At 41.0% G+C, this 20066-nt stretch overlaps 1 protein-coding gene across 1 annotated transcript in view; it reads right to left on the bottom strand.

Moving 5' to 3' along the window:
- LOC119909204 (protein eva-1 homolog A) overlaps positions 1-20066 on the bottom strand; it is a 76607-nt gene that overhangs the window by 36644 nt on the left and 19897 nt on the right. Inside the window, exons 3-5 of the mRNA XM_038727309.1 lie at positions 18090-18213; positions 13994-14146; positions 2064-2207 (exon numbers count right to left, since the gene is read on the bottom strand). Coding sequence (XP_038583237.1) covers positions 2064-2207; positions 13994-14146; positions 18090-18213 — 421 coding nt within the window. The remainder of the gene's footprint in view (positions 1-2063; positions 2208-13993; positions 14147-18089; positions 18214-20066) is intronic.

Genomic DNA, 20066 nt, shown 5'->3' with positions numbered 1-20066 from the left:
GTTTAGGCTATGAATAATTTGTGACACAGAACTCTACTGCAAACATATTTTATACCTTATCTTTCTGAAATACCAAGATGTCAAATATTTAGAGCTGCATTCAGTCTGCGATAAGTACTTTTTGACAAACAAACAAACCATAGGGACTTTCTCCAGGGGGAGTGGATGTAAATGAAGCCTGACAGCGGGAGTGTGTGTGATCAGCCGGGAGACTGATGTCAGGTTCAGGGCCATTTGCCGCTGTGTTATTGCTAAGGAGCAAGTCCACCCCCAGGGCTGTGTGAGGAAGAAGCTGGAGCTCGGTGTTGTTGATGGCTTTATAAATCACAGGCAAGCTGAGGCCGATAGAGAGTCCATGCTGTGAATCAAACACGTACTCATCCCTGCGTGCGCACATACTCAACACGTGTACATGCACACACATACACTCATAAAATGCAGTTTCCTAAATTATTTTATTCTTGGCAGGCTGGAAAAGCTCCTAAAACAGTACTTAAGTCATCTTGTGGACAGTAAAGATTTTAAGTGGGTTAACACCTCCTTCAAGCGGTGCGGCCCATGCTTCACACACACACACACACACACACACACACACACACACACACAAACACATAATGGATTTGACAACTAAAAAAAATTCTTACTCTGCTGAAATTACTCTCAAATATAATAAGTACATACAACTCTCACCAATCAAAGTTATGTATCCATTTTATTATTAATTACTTTGTGTAAGTAGATGCCACTTTTTTTCAGTTTAAATAAAAAATTGTACAGACAACCACACACACACAGATATGCACATAAATGTGGAGACAGACATCCTGCATCCCCTACTCCGACACAAATGGGGTCAATCCTGCACACACTCAACCACCAACGAAAGAGGATCCCCCAAAATTACTACTTTGCTGGAGCCTGGAGCGACCAGTGACTTCATGTCTATAGCAGCTAGACTGATTTACTCACGTACAAACCCCTCTCACCGTTCACCGCAGCCCAGAAAACCCATCTCCTACCCTCTCACAGCACGTTCCTCTATCAGTTGAACATTTACACCTTCCCACATCCCGTGTGTGCTCTACAAACACTCGAACATTTACTCAGCACCACAGCTGTTAGGAGAGTATGCTGTGTTATCAGTGACAGATAACGGAGGCCAGCACAGATTCAACCTAAACGATTCCATAAACACAACAGTATGCATGTTCTTGTTCTTCACTGAGAAGTTGTTGCTGAGATAAAGGATGGATGGATTTCTTGGACAACAATCTGACAAACCCACAGCAGCATTTGGAGACAATGGATCGAGTGAGGGGATCTTCAAAACAGGCAAATAAACAAGCCATAAACTGTGATCAGAATTATAACTGAGGCAAAGTCAAGCATTGAAAAGAGTAATTTACAGTTCTGAGAGACACATAACAGTTTTCAGGCCCACTGGGGAAAGACACAAATCCAATCCTTAAAATTAGAGCTCAAAAATCACATTGAGATGCCGGGCGTAGCAGTCTTCCTAGTCTGGATCTAGAGCTATGTGCCAGTTATTTTGGTTGGTATGAAAGGCTCCAGGGCATGGTGCTGACTGATCAATTCCTGGTGCTTTGAGGCGTCTAGATAACGTGTGTGCGCGTTTCAGTGTGTCTCCAAGTTTGTGGCAAATGAATTACAGCCTTGACAGGTCCAGATTACGACAGGGGTGGGGAACAGATAAAAAGGAAGACGATGGTCTTCTCCCTCATCCGCACAGAGTTGAAACTGAAGATACAATGCCAACGTTGTTTTTGGGAGTGCCATGTTCACTTGAATAATGTGACTTTAACATAGAAACTAACTTAAAATAACTGCTTCAATATTCAAAACCTGCCTTATTTAAGAAACTATTTATAGTCTAAAAAGATATATAATTCTTCTCTGAGTATAACAGAGCCCAGAGCTAGTAACTCTGAAAGACAGAGCTAAAACATCATGGACAAGACTTAAGTCAAGCTGATCAGTGAGCATACATCACCCCCTGGTGGTAAGAAAATGAAGCCCTCACTAAATGTGTGTTGGGGACTCACCACAGGTGTAGATGACACTGAGGTACTTCCTGGTGCCAGAGTAACACGGATCTCCAAAGTCTCTAGTGGAGGCTCGAACCAGGCAGCTTTTCTTTCCCTGGCAGCGGGCGGTTAGAACCTGCAGAGCCACAGACGACTGGCAGTCTGACAGACACACAGAGAGCGGAAAAGCATTGAATTATTAATGGACATGCAGACTGATTATATTACGTAAAATAGAGGGGTTACTGCTTTTATACCTTTTCTGGTGAGAATATCACTTCCCAAATAAGAACCGATCTATAACTAACTAATTTCTTAAGAAGGGAGACTGTGTAATTTGGTACTAATTAAAAGGGGGATATGAAGCAGTAGTTATAGTCATTCAACAAAAAATGTATTGGCAAATAATTTGGATTATTTGGGTCATTTCTTAAGCCAAAATGCCATAAGTTTATTTGACAAGGCCAGTGGACAGAAAGCCAGAGTTAGTGACAGCTCATTGTCCTGGCCAGATATTTAAAAGACAAGACAAGACAGAGGCTTTGGATTCTGTCATGACCTTGCTTGTTTCATATGATTTTTAGTTTATTCATCAACAAGGCAGAGATACCTTTCTAATAACTTTATATAGCTGCTGTTCTCACCTATGGAAAACCTCTTATCCAATCATAATTCATTACCAGAACTAGAGTCTACATAACTTTATATCCTTATTTAAGATTTACTGAATGTTCATATTGTATATGAGTCTCTTACTACCTTGAGTGTTTGATGGACAAGTAGCACTTCAGGCACAAAGGGACTACATGAGTCTCTGTCAGCTACAACAGACATGGACACACACACACACACACGCACCTACACACACACTCACACCCACACTCCTTCCTATAAAGGCTTCAGCTCCCATGGTGGGGCCTCTGTCTACATCAGACCAACATAAAGAAACCTTACTTGGGCTTCACATTGTCTAAGGGATATCTGACCCAACGTGTGCGTGTGTGTGCGCGCACGCGTGCATGTGTTTGTGTATGGAGACCAGACAGAGAAAAAGATGTGGCTCTCATACATCATCGCTAAGCACCCGCCAGCTCCTACAGACCCTCTCTTCTGCAGCTCTCATCCTCTGGGGAGCCTGGACAGACAGATGAGGCTCTTCTCTTTCCTTTTTCCGCTCTCCCTTCCTTCCTCTCAATAATAATGGGACTACTCTGTTGACCCGCTGTGCTCACAATCTTTTGAATGAACTATTTTTGGAGCTCATTAATTCAGAGTAGGGTTACAACAAACAAGCAATTTCATTATTGATTCATCTGCTGATTATTCTCTTGATAAACTGATTAATTGTTAAGTCTTACAATTATCAGAAAGAAATTCTCAGTGAAAAAGAGTGACATCCTAAAATTATTGTTTTTAGTTTCAGCAAACAAAGAAAGGCAGCAACAATTATCTGGGGATGGACTAATCAATCGACTTTCAGCTCTGTTTTAAAGACAGCACAAGACAGGCTGTGAATGGCTGACAGAGTATATATCCCTATTCCCTATTACAACAAATACTGTATTATTATTATTAATGGTATGCGATGATAGGCAGAATTATCTGTTTGAATATGACTATGGGCTGTTTTCTTACTATGGCTAAAATAATAATCACAATTAAAGCTGCAAGCAGTGTTGGGCGGGCCATTGCATGTGTAGCATGTTGGGGTGTGACGAGGTCGCGCTGTATGTTCCGCAGCTCTGCCGGCGCGTCTCTGAATTGGTACACGCTTCGAACACTGCACGGAAAACTTAAACGTCACTTCCTGTGTCCCCTATGTTGCGCTTGAGAGCCCCCAGTAACTATACGTTATGTCTTAGTACGTCAAGTGTGAAACACATTGTCAAATTTGATTTAAATCGCACGATGAGTGTCAGACAGAGCTTACTTCCTGTTGCCAGTAGGTTGCGCTAAGACTATAACTGAATATTGGCACGTAGATGTGTTCAGGGCGGGACCATTATCAAGCATGTAAAGTCTGGTGCAGATGTGAGCATGTTCACTAAAGTTACAACTTCCTGTTTCATGGCAAATCATTGATTTTGGATGCCATGCCACGGGCACGCGGTTCCACAAAAACTTCCCATTTGTACAACTTTTAATCGTCAATGGCTTTAGATTAGACAGAGAAAATCTGAAGTCAGTCGGACAAATTCTCTAGGAGGAGTTCGTTAAAGTAAAAAATCCAAAAATTACCATAAAATTCAAAATGGCTGACTTCCTGTTGGGTTTAGGGCATTGCTCTAAGAGGATTTTTGGTACGTCTGGACATCATACATGTGCCACAGAAATTTCGTATATGTAAGTGAAACGTGCCGCTGGGGCTGCTTCGTTGAAGGTCACTTCCTGTTGCCAGTAGGTGGCGCTATGACTATGGGTGAATGTGGGCATGTATATGTGTTCAGAGCAGGACTCTTATTAAATGTATAAAATCTGGTACAGATCTGAACATGTACAGTCAAGTTACAACAACTTCCTGTCTCATGGCGAATCGTCGATTTCGACGTCTGCTCGTGGACGAAAACTCACCGTTTGTACAACTTTTAATCTGCAATGGGTTTAGACTGCACAACAAAAATTTTAAGTCGATCGGATTAATTCTCTAGGAGGAGTTTTTTAAAGTACGAAGTGTGTAAATCGCCAAAAATGACCATTAAATCCAAAATGGCCAACTTCCTGATGGGTGTGGTGCATTGCTCCTAGAGGCTTTTTTGTACATCTGGATATTATACATGTACAACAGAAATTTCGTACACATAGGTGAAACTTTGGCCGGGGGCTGCTCTGTAGGGGGCACTAGCGAGCCATTTTGCCACGCCCATGTGAGAGACCCATAAAATATGAAATTTTTCGCTCCGTCCTCAATTATGTGCAAAGTTTGGTGAGTTTTTGAGCATGTTTAGGCCCCCCAAAGAGATTAGATTACTTTGCAGAAAAAAAATCCCTTCAGTTCCAATAGGTACCTTGTTTCATGCTCGGGCCCGAATCAATTATGTAGAAAAAAAGATGCTTCATTACATTTTCATCTTATTTATTTACTCAACATTTTTACTTCATTGGCACAAGGGTCTGGAAAATATGCAGCAGTTTTAACATTACAAATTCTGGAAATGCTCTCAGTTAATTGTGTAACTCCAATTGAATCAATATTGTTATGATCTACCTCATGAACTTCAGTGACACCATCAAACTGAGGTGTGAGGAGCAATAATGACCTACTTGTGGGTCTTGTGGGAATGTGGACGCACCGGGGTTCAACAGGGATGCCTCCCAGGCCCCACAGTCCATCTAACCCTTAAAAACAACACAAGGAGATGAGCCTTTGAAAGTGGACACTGCCCTGGTGGCCCTCTGAGAGGAAGAGAGGGAGATCAGACAGGCAGGAGGTGGTTGAGGTTTGGCTCGCACGTCAACAGGCCACAATGAATGATGGCACAGGTCAAAGGGTAAATGTCCCAGTCAGGTGTGACAGAGGGCGATCCAGTGGTCATGCACAGTGTGGAAGTCACTGAATTCTCAATAACTGTGCATTCCTGCCTTATTGGATTACAGCAGTCATAATCAAGGGCCAGACTTTTTTTCCTGATAATAATTGTGTCCAGATCAAAGACTGTGTGCAAAAAGCTTCTTAAGAATGTGAACCCGAATCGATGTCTGAACATTTGGACGCGGTTTGGGGGGGGGAAGGGGGGCGGCGACCGGATTCTTCCCAGCTGGAGCCGACACACTGGAATTCCTAACCAGCACGAAGTGAGGTGGAAGACTGTGGGAACCAGCGAGTGTAACTGGATAACTGGACACCTTAAAGGTTAGACAGTTGTTGAAAACACATGTGGATTCATCGATAGAGAACAATTCACAACTTTCTTCATCTGAAAATCTTTAGTTTCAGAAAACACTCTTTCATTGAATTCTGACCAAATTCCCTGGTGCTTTGAAATAGACTTTTGTCTTATGCCAAACTGCTTGTCTCAATGGAGGAGTTTCTCCCAATAACTTTATTAATAACTTATTCAAGTGTCAGGCCAAAACACACAAGACATTCAGTTTATCATGTATGAGAAAAAAATCTGCTGTAACCAGCATATTTGGCATTGAGATATAATTCCCGAACACACAGTTGTGCACTGCGTGGCAAGGCCAGGTGGACCTAATTCAGCAATCAGCTGTAGCACTCCTGGGGCAGAACTAGAGGACAGAAAAGGAACTAGGATACACAGCACAGAGAAACACATATAGCCGTAACAACATTTACCAGATACAAAAACTGGCTTTAGAAAGTCATAAAATATCATACTGAAACCAGGGAAGAAGTCTTTGGATTGTGCATTAAGTTCGCTGTATGTAAAACCACCATTTCCCCCTCTCCCTTGCCTTTCATGTCTCTGTACAGTCCTATGAAAGCAAAATGCCAGCATTTTAAGAGATACTTTCCAATTACTTTACATTCAGATTGCACTTTAATCTTGGAGCTGTGTCTAACAGTATCCAAAATATTCTTCATGTTGACCCAATTAGGTTTCTAATGAATAGATCTGAAAATGTCGTCAATAAGGTATATAAAAAATAAACTACTTTTGTTTCAGGAGAACAATTATTTACACTGAAATGTTTGACTTGTGTGGCTTATTTGTTGTGAGCATGGAACTGAATAAATGGTCTATAAATAGTATCAGATGTGGAAATTTGTATTGTGGTGGTACTTTAAAAGGTCTGGGGTGGTGGTGGTGCAATGGATAAGACACATGCCTTTGGTGTGAGAGACCCGGGTTCAATCTCCCACTGTGACCCATCCACGTGCGACCTCAATTGTAAATCGCTTTAGATAAAAGCGTCCGCTAAATGAATAAATGTCTGAGTTTGCTCAAATTAAGTAAATTTAAGGAAGTCTGAAACTGTCATAAATAACCCTAGTACAAGATTACTCAAAATGGGTTTCTGGTCTCTATTATAGGATAAATGGATATATGTAAAATAATGTGAACATGTGGTAATTTTTAATTATGAAAAAACAGGATTTAAATATGTTTACTTTAGGTTTTGATAATACACCTATAGCTAAGACTCTTCAATCAAGTATCTGTAAAATGGCATTAAACTTAATTTTTCATAATTAATTCTTAATTCTTAATTTTACTGGAAGTTTTCTTTTTTAACCCCATTAAAAGGTGTGAAATCCTGTCATTTAACAATAAATTAAATTTTACCACTTTGGGGCAATTATATACTATGTTAATCTAACTTGTAATCTAAGAATTATAATAAAAGTCAAAAGCTGTGAAATTACAGTAATTATGGCTGTTTTCAATGATCAAAACTGTGTTTTGACAGTTTAACAATACTTGTAGACACTATATACTGATTGAAATAACATTTATTCAATGTTTTTATTTTCCAAATATCCATAATTAAAGGAGATATTTGTCAATTAACAAGAAACTCTTGTTACTAATTGTACCAAGTTTAAGAAATGTTTTTACAGTGTTAAACTTATTTTTAACAGTTTTTTCTTTTAAATAATAAAAATAATATTTGTGAAAATACGGGAAATTCCTGAATGGAACAGTTTGTTTACGTCAAAAAAACAATATTTTCTTTAAAAAATGAATAAATGGTTAATCACATGTCATTCATTTGGCATGTGACATTTCATGTTATTTTACATTAGACATGTAAATTCACAGTATTTTCATGTATTTCAAAAATATAGGAAAAAAACTGTGAAATAAAAAGGAATAAAACTTTAAAATTACAGATTTTTTTACAGTGTCCCATTAACTTTGTCCCAATGACTACTGCTCAAAATGCAATCCCAGTGTGTGCAGATCTGTGTGACCGTGTGTAGCTGTATTAGTGTCTATATGCAGACGCTGCAGCACATTGACCTCCTGGTCTGCCTGTGATATGCTTTCATTTGCCCTCCCTAAGGGCTTGTTTGAGCCACGTTGAAAACTTTCCTCTCTGACAAGGAAGCCCACTGACAGACAGGCCCCCATTAGCTGAAGCTTTGATTCCCTGACTGGGTGATTAGTTGAGACGGAGGGCCCACAGAGGACCAGCGGGGGGGACTTCTACAACCTCTACAGACAAGAGGGTGGAGCCACATTTATTCTTTGTCCACTGACTCTCTATGCTTACATGTGTAGACACACACACACACACACACACACACACACACAGCATTTCTATGCAATTTAAAAGAGCATTCCCCAGGATCTGACTTCCTCTGGCTCTCATTAGTAGCTTTAACACAGACAGTCCTCTCTCTCTCACACACGCACACACAGAAGGGAACAGGCATGAATAACCCGTGATACTTCTAACCTTTACCCTCAGCCACCTCCGAGCCTTTGCACCCAAAATCTATCCTCCACCCGCCCAACAAGGACAGGCCTATGGTTCAGAAGAGAAGGTCCACAGTCAAGGGAAGCAGTGAACAAGGGAAAGGGAGGAGTTTCCTGGACAAACATACATACACATGTATTCTCACCGATGACTGATCACAGACTGAGGTCACATTTTTCCTTAAATGTTACTACCTGCTATAACAGTGCTCTTTTAGGCTGAGAACCCTTCTGCTAACGTCGTCTTCTCACATGTGTGTTGATACGCCCTGTACCAGTTGCCCAGCGCCTCTTTGTTGCTCACATCCTTTTGTCACATCAGTCATCCGTCAAACATCTCACTTTCTGCTTGCTTGAAACCAGCATAAGCCTTGGATTGCATCTTCACCATGAATCTACCAATCTACTCTCCAACATGATGCCAAATTTTTACCAAGCAACAACGTAATTATAACATCATGTGCGTTGTGATGGCTGCTGCCATTGAGTTCCACTTTGTCACAGAGCCCTTATGTGGGGTGAGTGTATTGTGGGTGTAGTATGTGCTGGTGGATTGAATGACTGTCAAACAAATTCATAGGACAGCACGTGTGTGTATTCCCCTAAAATAAAAACACACCCTGAGCATGTACAAATCCAGATACACAAACCCACCCACACAAACGTGCACAAACAGACGCATGCGGCACATCCACAGCAACCTTTTGTTGAAAACTCTCGCAGCAATGCTTCATCACACTCCTCCAGGTATTCCACCCACGCACACCTTTCCTGGAATTTCCAAGACAATGGGAGGACAAACTTGTCAAAAGTACTAATCTCCTCTTCTACTGTGACTCACCTCATGCGTATCATTTGATAGGGAGAGTTAAGTCATTGTTGTGGGATTAAAAGTCTTTGTAGAATTGAAAAGTGACTTTCAGATGGGTGATAGGGTGAATGGACCTGCACACGCCAAGTGCTTTCTGTGAATGCCACTAATGAAATTGAAACCACTCTCCCAGACACACATTTACTGTAAATGTTCTACTCACTTCAGTGGGATTTCATTGTAATGTAACAGTATACAGGTTATTTCTTGAGTCAGAGGCATTTGTTACCAAAACAGGCAACCATATATGTGTTATGACTGACTACATGTCCCTTCATATATTCAAACACCACATCTGAATTCCAATCAGTGGTGACCCTTTGCACCAAATCTTGCATGGACCTGTTATCCTGGAAAACATGTGCACGAAGTGCGGTGAAGTTCTTGGTAGCTGAACTACAAACGTCAGGGATGTTATTTTAGAGAGGTTTAGGAAAAACAGTCACCACAAAGAATTCAATTACTGAAATCGGTCAACTACTGATAGACTGGAGTATAGTTACTCTTTCAGGACTGTACATTTTCTCTTATCTGCAAAGTCCACAACAACAACACTGACTTCCTGCTACTTATCTGCTCTGTATTCATCAAAGTCAGAGAGAAATGCAGATAGAGTTACAGTGAAGATACTTGCACCCTAACAACTGAACAGCCTTCCAAAAGCCAAGTGTTAAATTTGAACTGCAGCTGTGCAAGATCGGCTTTTAAAGGCTACTGCGATGATATGAGAGACCAACCAGTCCGTGCTTACAGTTTGAAACATCAAGCTGTGCACCTCGTCTGAAGCACATACTCAAAAGTGAAAGCGCGGTGGCCTTCACAGAAAAAAAAAGACCCCGCATGCCATCTATGGGGGGCTATTTAGATGTCAAGAGGTGTGTGTGATGGTAATTGGGCAGATGAGAGAGGAGGGCTGAAGCAGGCCCCTTTGCTTTGAGGATTCTCCGCCAAGACCTGTCCGACTCCACCACTCCCACCACACCCCAAAAACCAAGGAACAGACGAGATCAAAGAAGGTCTTACTTTTATGCGCACATGCCTGTGTATGCACTTGTTTTTGTCTGTTGTACTTTTCCAGGGCTTTGGATTCAACAAGCAACCAGATATCTGCTCTCTACAGCTCTCTACGGTGGGAAATTGACTGCAAAATTCACAAGCTAAATACGGTGTGTTGACTAAAAAAAGGTCCCCAGAAGATGGTTGGTGTTCACACAATGTCCCCAGCAAACTACAAAGAAAAACCTACCTTTTTTTGGTGGGTGGCTGTTGTTGAATTGCAACACTAGTCTATGGATACAATTGAAATAAAAGATGAAAAGAGGTTGTTTGTAGGAAAAAAGTGTACAAGAAATTCACTGCTGCTGTACACTGTCATGTCTTTCTGATTGACACTGCATATTTTGCCTGGGCAGGTGCAGCCGTTGATCTCAGACCCCAGGCAGCAGTGAGAATGCCAGGACAGCGTGGTTTAGGAGATTACTATAACCTACCTTGTTGGCACATACAAACGAACATTTAAAAGAGACATTAAATCAAAATAGGTGCTAAACAAACTTGCCAAACCCAAGATTATTCAGACATGCAGAACCACAAACACATGCGCGAGGCACTGTACCACCTTGGATGGGAGGGAAAAAAGAGGGGGGAAAGCATTTAGAAATAATTAATGGTGTGTGTCTGGGCTGTCACTCAAGACACCCTCACTTCCTGCTCCTGGTGACATGGGAGCCACATGAAAGACGTAGCTGAATGGGGGAAATCCCACTCGGGCACCGCTAGGCTGTCTGGAACAGCCTGAAGAGGTGTTTGTGGGTGGTTGAAGTGCGCATACGTATATGTGTGTGTGTGTGTGTGTGTGTGTGTGTGTGTGATAGAGAGACAGAACAGCATGCAGTATAATTGCTGAACAGGAACAACAAGGCGTGTGTGTACGTCTGAGTGTACAGCTGATGTAAACGTACACACGGTTATTATAATTTCACAGTAAACACTGCTGTTCCTCTGCTCTAATCTGGCCTTTGTACAACTGTAACAGTAGAGTCCATTTTCCATCAGTGCTGTGAGAACTCAACTACTGTATTTAATTCTGAGTCTGAAACCAGATATCAGACTAGGCCTGTCTCACCCTCTACACCTACCTGTCGCACATTCCTGGTCCACCTGCATGCGGAGGTTGCTTCAAAGCAGCCCTCAATGCTCATATAGGATACAATAACACAAACACACCCGCATACACACTCACACAATGCTATTCTTTATATCTGTCTCCCAGTGACGCCTGTGTTGGCCTTTCGACCCGTCACCTCTGTCATAAAGACGGTAACACAAATAAACACCCACCTTTCCTTCACAACTTTATACAAGTTGTTCCTAGCACACACTCATGAGCACATGCGTGTGTGCGCGCACACACACACACAAGCCAGTTAACTTACAACTGCTTATTTTCAAGCTCAAGCATTGTCCATTTCCTTCAATACAGACTAAAGCAAAATAAATGAGCTGCCCAGCTAAGAGGCCAGGGCCACCACAGTAGCTATGGTTATACTAATACTTGTCATGGATCCAAGCTTAGAGTCAATTACATTCCCCTAAACAAGGGCGAGAGTACATCTGGATATCCCGTGCACTCTGACATGCACACACATACACACACACACACACACACACACATACATACTCGAGGGGAACTCAATACTGTCCCTTTTCTACGGGCCAAACTCTGCGCTTTGGATGACAGAGACACCTGATCTACATTCCACCCCAATTCCCCTGGCAATATGTGTGTGCATGTTTGTGTCTACCTGAGCTGGAGTGGTGGCTTTATATATCCCAGCATGCATTCCTAACAAGATGAAGAAATGCTAAACGGTGATATGTTTCTCAAAGTTAAATTCTGAATCAGTAATGCCAGCGGAACAGTATAAACAGGTGACCTGAAGGATGGGTGTGGCAGGCCAGTGTTTGCTACAGAGCCTCTGAGGCAAAGACGCTGTACAGGAATTATAAAATCTGCCAAACCACAACAGCATTTCAAGGCACTATCACCTAAGTCAAAGGAAATTCATGAGGGAGAGAATTCAACCGGAGTTATGAGCCTGGCAGCGTTTGAAGTTCATTTTGTGGTTCAGAGGTGTTTCAAGTGCTGACGGGTAAAACCCATCAATAAAAATGTTTCATTCCCCCACATCAGATGGATGCATAATGACGCCTGGTGTGTTCTGCTCAGACAAATCTTAGCAAAAAGAACAAATCAAAGCCTAGAGTGACCTGAAGTTCCACTCTCCCAAATCATTAATATGTATGAGAACATTAGCAGGACAAGGAGACTCATTCAACATCATGCATCATTGATTTGCATTCTCAGCTTGTGTCTTCATGTAAGAAATCTCATTCCTCTCCTGACCTCAGACTGACCCCAAACCTGATGCTATAAATGGAGCGAATGATAATAATGTCAAAGTGATGTTAATATGATTATCACCCCTTGCCCACCCTCTCAAGAGGATGATCAGTTAAGATCATAACAAAAAAGTATCCTGGGACATGATAGGAATACAGAGTCTTGCAGCACCAGGAACCAGGATTGGGTTGAACTAGATATTTGTAAATCCATTATTAAGTCTGTGTGTAAAGTCCTTGTTTGTGTATAAAATCCTTACTAAGCTCTTGGTAAATACTAGCTAGTGGTTACTACATTTTGTAAAGTCCTTACTAAGATTTGAGTAAATACTAGCTAGTAGTTATTAAATTTATGTAGTTACTAAGTTTAACACTTTTCTATTTAGTGATGGACGAAGTATTCAGATCCTTAACCAAAGTAAAAGTACTAATACTCAGTAAAAAAAAGTTCTGAATATACTGAGAAAGGATGCCACATTTAACAAGAACCCAAAATTCCACCTTCACATTTGCGAATCTTCATATTTGTGAAGCTGGAACTATGTTTTTTTTTAACATGAAAAATTTAAAATTACTAAACAATTATCAAAATAGTTGCCTAATCATTTTTTGTCGATTGACTAATCATTTAAGCTGTACTTCAACTGTACTAAACTATTGGGTAGTCTCATTTATAACAAAGTATCAGTAACGAGTAACTAAAGCTCTCATAAAAATGCAGTTAAGTAAAAAGTACGATATTTCCCTTGGAGCTGTAGGGGGGTAGAAAGTGCCATGAAAAGAAAATACTGAAGTAAAGTACAACTACTGCAAATATATACTTAAGTAGTACACTTGTTCAAAATTTTTATTATTTTTATAGCCATCTTTTGCCCTTATTTTTGATACAGTACAGCCAAAGAGAGACAGTTAAATGTGAGAGAGAGGATGACATGCAGCAAATGAGCCACAAGTCGGATTCAAATGCGGGCTACAGCATTAAGGACTTTAGCCTTTGTATATGGTGCGCATGCTCTACCAGGTGAGCTAACTAACAGCCCGTTAAGTACATGTAAAGTTAAACGTACTTAGTTACTGTCCATCACAGCAACAAGTTTGTGTGGTGCAACCCATGTTAAGTGAGTGATGAACAAATCTCCACTTAGTAAACACTGACAATATAACTAAGTTAGGTTTGAACTTAAGAAGAGCTGGTGCAGCCTTTTCTTGGGTCCTTTGGTAGAGATGCAGCTTCCTCAGCCACTCGATTATCTCGCTACCCCCAGTGTGAGAGTGACAAGGTTCCTCACCTACTGACGGGGCCCTCCTGTGGTGCAGGGGACACTCCAGGGTGCCCTGTAGAGTTCGGCCGAACATGGCGGAGTAAACAGCGATCTGCATGCCCCGTTTGCAGCTCAGCCTCATCCTCTCCTCCTCACAGACCACCTTGCTCTTATACTCGTCTGGAGAGAGGATACAAAAAATTACAAATAACAAAAAAGCAAATACCAACCGACCAGTGTCATTTCCAAAAGTAATGTAGTCTATCTAATATAAACAAAACAAAAATCAAGAAATATCCCCCAAACTCTAGAATGATTTGTCAATAATAAGCCATTTATTTATGGATATACCATTTATGGATAAAATATTAGCTTTCTATTTGATTTGATACCTAAAAGACTATAATGAACAAACTCTCAGCTGTCAATCATTCAGTTAACTTCATGTCTTGCCTTGTCGAGAAGACACTCCCTCTCAATATGCTGGTTCTCTTTACTTGCATTTTCAGATAAGAAGAGTATTCACAATTCCTTCCCCCATTTTTGTCTCATTTTTTCTTTGGACAAACCTCTGCAGAAGACCCTTTAATAAGCACAGAAAATAAAGGCCTGACAAAAGGCTTCATTCTGTGTAAACAGGCAGAGGTAGTGTCGCTCAGTGGACATGTAGAGCCATGCAGAGGCATTCCTCACACACATCCAGCCACAGTGACCTGTGACAGCCAGAGCAGCTCCACTGGCCAGCAAATAAAAACACAACAGCAGTCATTTCTATGTCCATGTAGGGAGTGGAACAGGAATGCAGAAATAATAGCAAGACAGAGAGCAGGGAAAAGTGGCAGGACGGGTTTGTTATATCTCTTGGTGACGGATTCACTCTTGTTCGCTCTCATTCCCTCCCTTTCTCCTCCACTTCCTCTACCCTCCATCCACCTCTCTTTTCAGAGGCAGTGACACCTGCCCGTTGCACCTCACTAACACCCCATGCGGTCTTTCTCTCTTTCCCTGAGAAGTCATTGGTTAAGTGACAGTGAACAAAGAGTTGTTGATTGGCCCCGGGGTCCGGTGAAGAAAGAAAAAGTGGGGAGGGCAGGGGGATCAGTGGATTAATGCCCACTTCTGGTCACTCTAGTGTGAACTGCTCCACAGCTCAGTGCAGCTCGGCTCAGCACAGCACTGAGCCATGAATGGAGACTAGAATCTGGGTGGGATTACTGAACTGTTGTGGCTCCCCTCTGGAGTGATACTCTTAGCTTCCTGGCTCACACAGAGAGGGAAGAATAGATTAGATAGGGAAGGAAAGATTGTGTTTTTTACTTTTAAATTAAGCAGAGAAGAGGGCAGAAGCAAGAAGGACTCTAGATACTGTGATGCTTAATTCTTTTTTGTCAACAAATCTCATGAAAATACCAAATGTAATGAATTGATCCTAGTAACAAGTATTGCCTGTACAACCAAAGCCTGGTAAAGCTTATGTTGTCCCACACATCAGTGACTCACATTTGTGAGCTAGGTGATTTGTTCCTTCAAAAAACATGGGCACTAATGCTAAAAACCACAGTGCCCAGCCCTTTTAAGCCTTTTTGAAAGTATATATTTGGGAAAGATTTTCATCTTCAGTAGGAACCACTAGGTTTATGGCCACAGACAGAGTACGAAAGTTGAAAAATATTGCGTGACTGACTAACACACTGCTGATTTTGGTCTTTTCATGGAATTTGTTGGCAATAAGGAAATTATAGAATAACGGCAACTTAATTCTTCAGTTACCTTAAGTTATCTAAGTGTAATACACTCAAATGAGGTAAAACATACAAAGGACGAATACATATTTTGGTATAAAATGCATTTAGAGTCAGCATTAGAAGTAGACTAATCTTTTATCACAGCTTTCTTATGCTGCTCTGTCCCATTTCCGTGTCTTGCACTGCTGCTTTATACTGGGGATACATCACCACCTGATAATTTCACTTAAAGGTGCTCAATGTAAAATATATACAGGTGCTGGTCATATAATTAGAATATCATCAAAAAGTTTTTTAGTGTAACTGAAATAAAAAAAAGTGAAACTTGAATATTATATTCAGTCATTACACACAGACTGATATATTTCAAATGTTTATTTCATTTAATTGTGATGATTAAAACCGACAACTAATGAAAATCCCAAATTCAGTATCTCCGAAAATTAGAATATTACTTAAGACCAAAAAAAGGATTTTTAGAAATGTTGGCCAACTGAAAAGAATGAACATGAAAAGTATGAGCATGTACAGCACTCAATACTTAGTTTTTTGTTTTTGCCTGAATTACTGCAGCAATGCGGTGTGGCATGGAGTTGATCAGTCTGTGGCACTGCTCAGGTGTTATGAGAGCCCAGGTTGCTCTGATAGTGGCCTTCAGCTCTTCTGCATTGTTGGGTCTGGCGTATCACATCTTCCTCTTCACAATATCCCATAGATTTTCTATAGGGTTAAGGTCAGGCGAGTTCGTTGGCTAATTAAGAACAGGGATACCATGGTCCTTAAACCAGGTACTGGTAGCTTTGGCACTGTGTGCAGGTGCCAAGTCCTGCTGGAAAATGAAATCTGCATCTCCATAAAGTTGGTCAGCAGCAGGAAGCATGAAGTGCTCTAAAACTTCCTGATAGACGGCTGCGTTGACCTTGGACCTCAGAAAACACAGTGGACCAACACCAGCAGATGACATGGCACCCCAAACCATCACTGACTGTGGAAACTTTACATTGGACTTCAAGCAACGTGGATTCTGTGCCTCTCCTCTATTCCTCCAGACTCTGGGACCTTGATTTCCAAAGGAAATACAAAATTTACTTTCATCAGAGAACATAACTTTGAACCACTCAGCAGCAGTCCAGTCCCTTTTGTCTTTAGCCCAGGCGAGACGCTTCTGACGCTGTGTCTTGTTCAAGAGTGGCTTGACACAAGGAATGCAACAGCAACATATGTCTTGCATACGTCTGTGCGTGGTGGTTCTTGAAGCACTGACTCCAGCTGCAGTCCACTCTTTGTGAATCTCCCCCACATTTTTGAATGGGATTTGTTTCACAATCCTCTCCAGGGTGCAGTTATCCCTATTTCTTGTATACTTTTTTCTACCACATCTTTTCCTTCCCTTTGCCTCTCTATTAATGTGCTTGGACACAGAGCTCTGTAAACAGCCAGCCTCTTTAGCAAAGACCTTTTGTGTCTTTCCCTCCTTGTGCAAGGTGTCAATGGCCGTCTTTTGGACAGCTGTCAAGTCAGCAGTCCTTCAAAACAGGTCAAGAATATATACATACCTTTTTTAAAGTATTTTATCAGTATTTAACAGCTGGGCACAATCATGGGGAAGCATGATTGTTTAGCCTACAGAACTAGACTGAGAGACCATTTAAAGGCCTTTGCAGGTGTTTTGAGTTAATTAGCTGATTAGAGTGTGGCACCAGGTGTCTTCAATATTGAACCTTTTCACAATATTCTAATTTTCTGAGATACTGATTTTGGGGTTTTCATTAGTTGTCAGTTATAATCATCAAAATTAAAAGGAATGAACACTTGAAATATATCAGTTTGTGTGGAATGAATGTATACATTATACAGGTTTCACTTTTTGAATGGAATTACTAAAATAACTCAACTTTTTGATGATATTCTAATTATATGACCAGCACCTGTAAATGCTCTGTGATTTGTCCCCATAAAAACTATTTTTCAGATAAAAATGTGCCTGTGTCTACAGTATACAATATATTATATGGAAATTGATAATTTTAGTGTAAGTCAACCCTTCCTGTGATGGCCTTGGTTGAAAGGAGGATGTGCATTACAAAGCAACACTTCTCCCAGCTCTAATAATTTGATACTTTATAAATTTCAACAGTGAAGACCTAGGGTTGATCAAGCAAAGAAATCTAAAACTTCAGCTGTACACAATTAAACCAGAATGTGGACATGGACTTCCTGTAACTCATGCAGTCTCAGGTACAAATGAAGTTATCCCAAACCTGGTGTTTTTTGGACTGAATGTGGAGGTATGCGAGAAAAGAGAAAGAAACAGTCCCAGCACAGGGAAGGACAGAAATGTGTGTCACTGTCAGGATTTGAGGCGATGAGGGACTTACTAGGTCTGCATTTGTACCAGACAATGAGGTATTTACTGCTGCCAGGACACTGGTCTGTCCCAAACACACGGCTGTTGACAAGGACTTGACAGCTCCTTCTGTCCTGGCACTCGTCCAGCATTTTCTAAAGAAGGAAAGAGTGACAGAGAGTGGGAGAAGACCAAAGAGAGGTTTAGAGGGAGGACAATAAGCCAACTACAGTGAGACCAGCAGAAGGCAAACATAAAACAACTTCAAACAGGCTGCTTATTGCCATGGGAATACTTTATGGAGGATAGGAGCACATAAGGGAACGGGAGAAAGAAATCTTTGCAAAGCTCTACTCCACTCATTTCCTGGCATCCGTTGGCTTCTCTAGTTTCATCTTCTTTAGCCGGCTGTAACCCAGGTGAGCACATTCCAACACAATACATTCTCCCATACTGAGATCCCACTCACTGGAAGAAAAGGCTGAGTGGATTCTGTTCAGAGCCTTCCCCCAAATATAACATAAAAGGAGAAGCAATTGTTACAGAGCAGAGCAACTTAAGGGATATCTGAGTATTTCCCCCTACAACACAACAAATACATATGCAGGTCCTCACTCTGAGTGATTTTAATGATTAATATGTGAAAACTTAAAAGAAAACCCTGGTAAAATCCCATGAAAAGACCAGAACCAACAATAGACATAGTATACAAATTAAGAAGTGCCTGAGTAACCAAAGCCTTTTTTAGCTTATTCCTCTGTGCAGTGCCCAGCTGTTAAATACTGATAAAATACTTATAAAAAGGTATGTATATATTCTTGACCTGTTTTGAAGGATTTACCTGTCTTGTAGGAAAGACTGGGCTTGGGGTGCCACAGAAAGGGTAGGGGAGCCATAAAGTGGTGAGTGATGAACTAATACATTTGTGGTTTTGGTCTTCTCATTGGATTTTCTTGACAATAAGAAAAATATAGAATAAAACCAGCCTCATTCTATTCTAAGTTAAGAATAGCCAGGGATACATAGATCTCTTTATCACATGTCATTAAAGAAAGAAAATATATGTACCATGATGGAAAATGGACATCCTTCAGACTGAGAATCTGTTACCGCAATGTTGAATACTGCTATTAGAATTTCTAATATAAGGATTGCTTGGATTAGTGAAGTAACTGGTCAATAGTTACTAAACTAAATACTAAATAGTTGATTGACAGAAAACCAATCTACAATAATTGTTGCTTCTTAAATGTAAGGATTTGATGTTTTTCTCGGTTTTCTTTCAAATACCTTTGGTTTCTGAACTTATGGTTGCAGACACACACAAAGATCTTGTGCTTGGGGAACTGGTAATAGTAACTTTTATTATATCTATGGACATTTCATAGGTGCCCTTCTTGGGACATGCCTGAACTAAGCATTATAAATGGAGACATTCATATGGCAATACCAGCAAACCAAGGGTCATGAACAGGTGGTACAATGGGATTCTTCAGGGTTGTACTAATGTGGGTGGCGCAGCAGTCAGTCATTCTCTCACTTCAACACAATGCGCTCTCTGTGTCTGTGCATTCATGGCTGTCCTGTCCATTATGGAAACGGAGGGTGTTCGACGCTAGAAGGCAGGGGGACTAAGAATAAACCAAACAGAATGAATGCTGAAGAGGATGTGTTTGTGTGTGTTTGTATTGGTGCTGCAAAGCGGGGGTTCTAGTCCAGCAGCATCCCAATTTAGGAGAGGATGCTAAGGCAAAGACCCCATGAAATCGCTTTGTGTCAAGGGAACACGCAAGCCTGCTTCCTCTTTAGAGAGTGTAATTTGCCGGAAAACATCCTCACAAAGGATTACATAATCAGTGGTCCTCCAAAATATAACCCTTGACGAATTTGACCATTTAACAGGACACTTTCTCTCAGGATCAGCAGTGTGTGTGTGTGTGTGTGTGTGTGTGTGTGTCAAGAGTGGACTAACAGAGGGAAGTGGGAAAAAAGGGATGAGATGTACACA

The sequence above is a fragment of the Micropterus salmoides genome, unplaced genomic scaffold, assembly GCF_014851395.1.
Source record: "Micropterus salmoides isolate LMB-PRFRI ecotype aquatic unplaced genomic scaffold, ASM1485139v1 Ms_hic_scaffold_18, whole genome shotgun sequence".
Classification (NCBI taxonomy): domain Eukaryota; kingdom Metazoa; phylum Chordata; class Actinopteri; order Centrarchiformes; family Centrarchidae; genus Micropterus; species Micropterus salmoides.
This window is presented reverse-complemented; position numbering and strand designations above follow the sequence as displayed.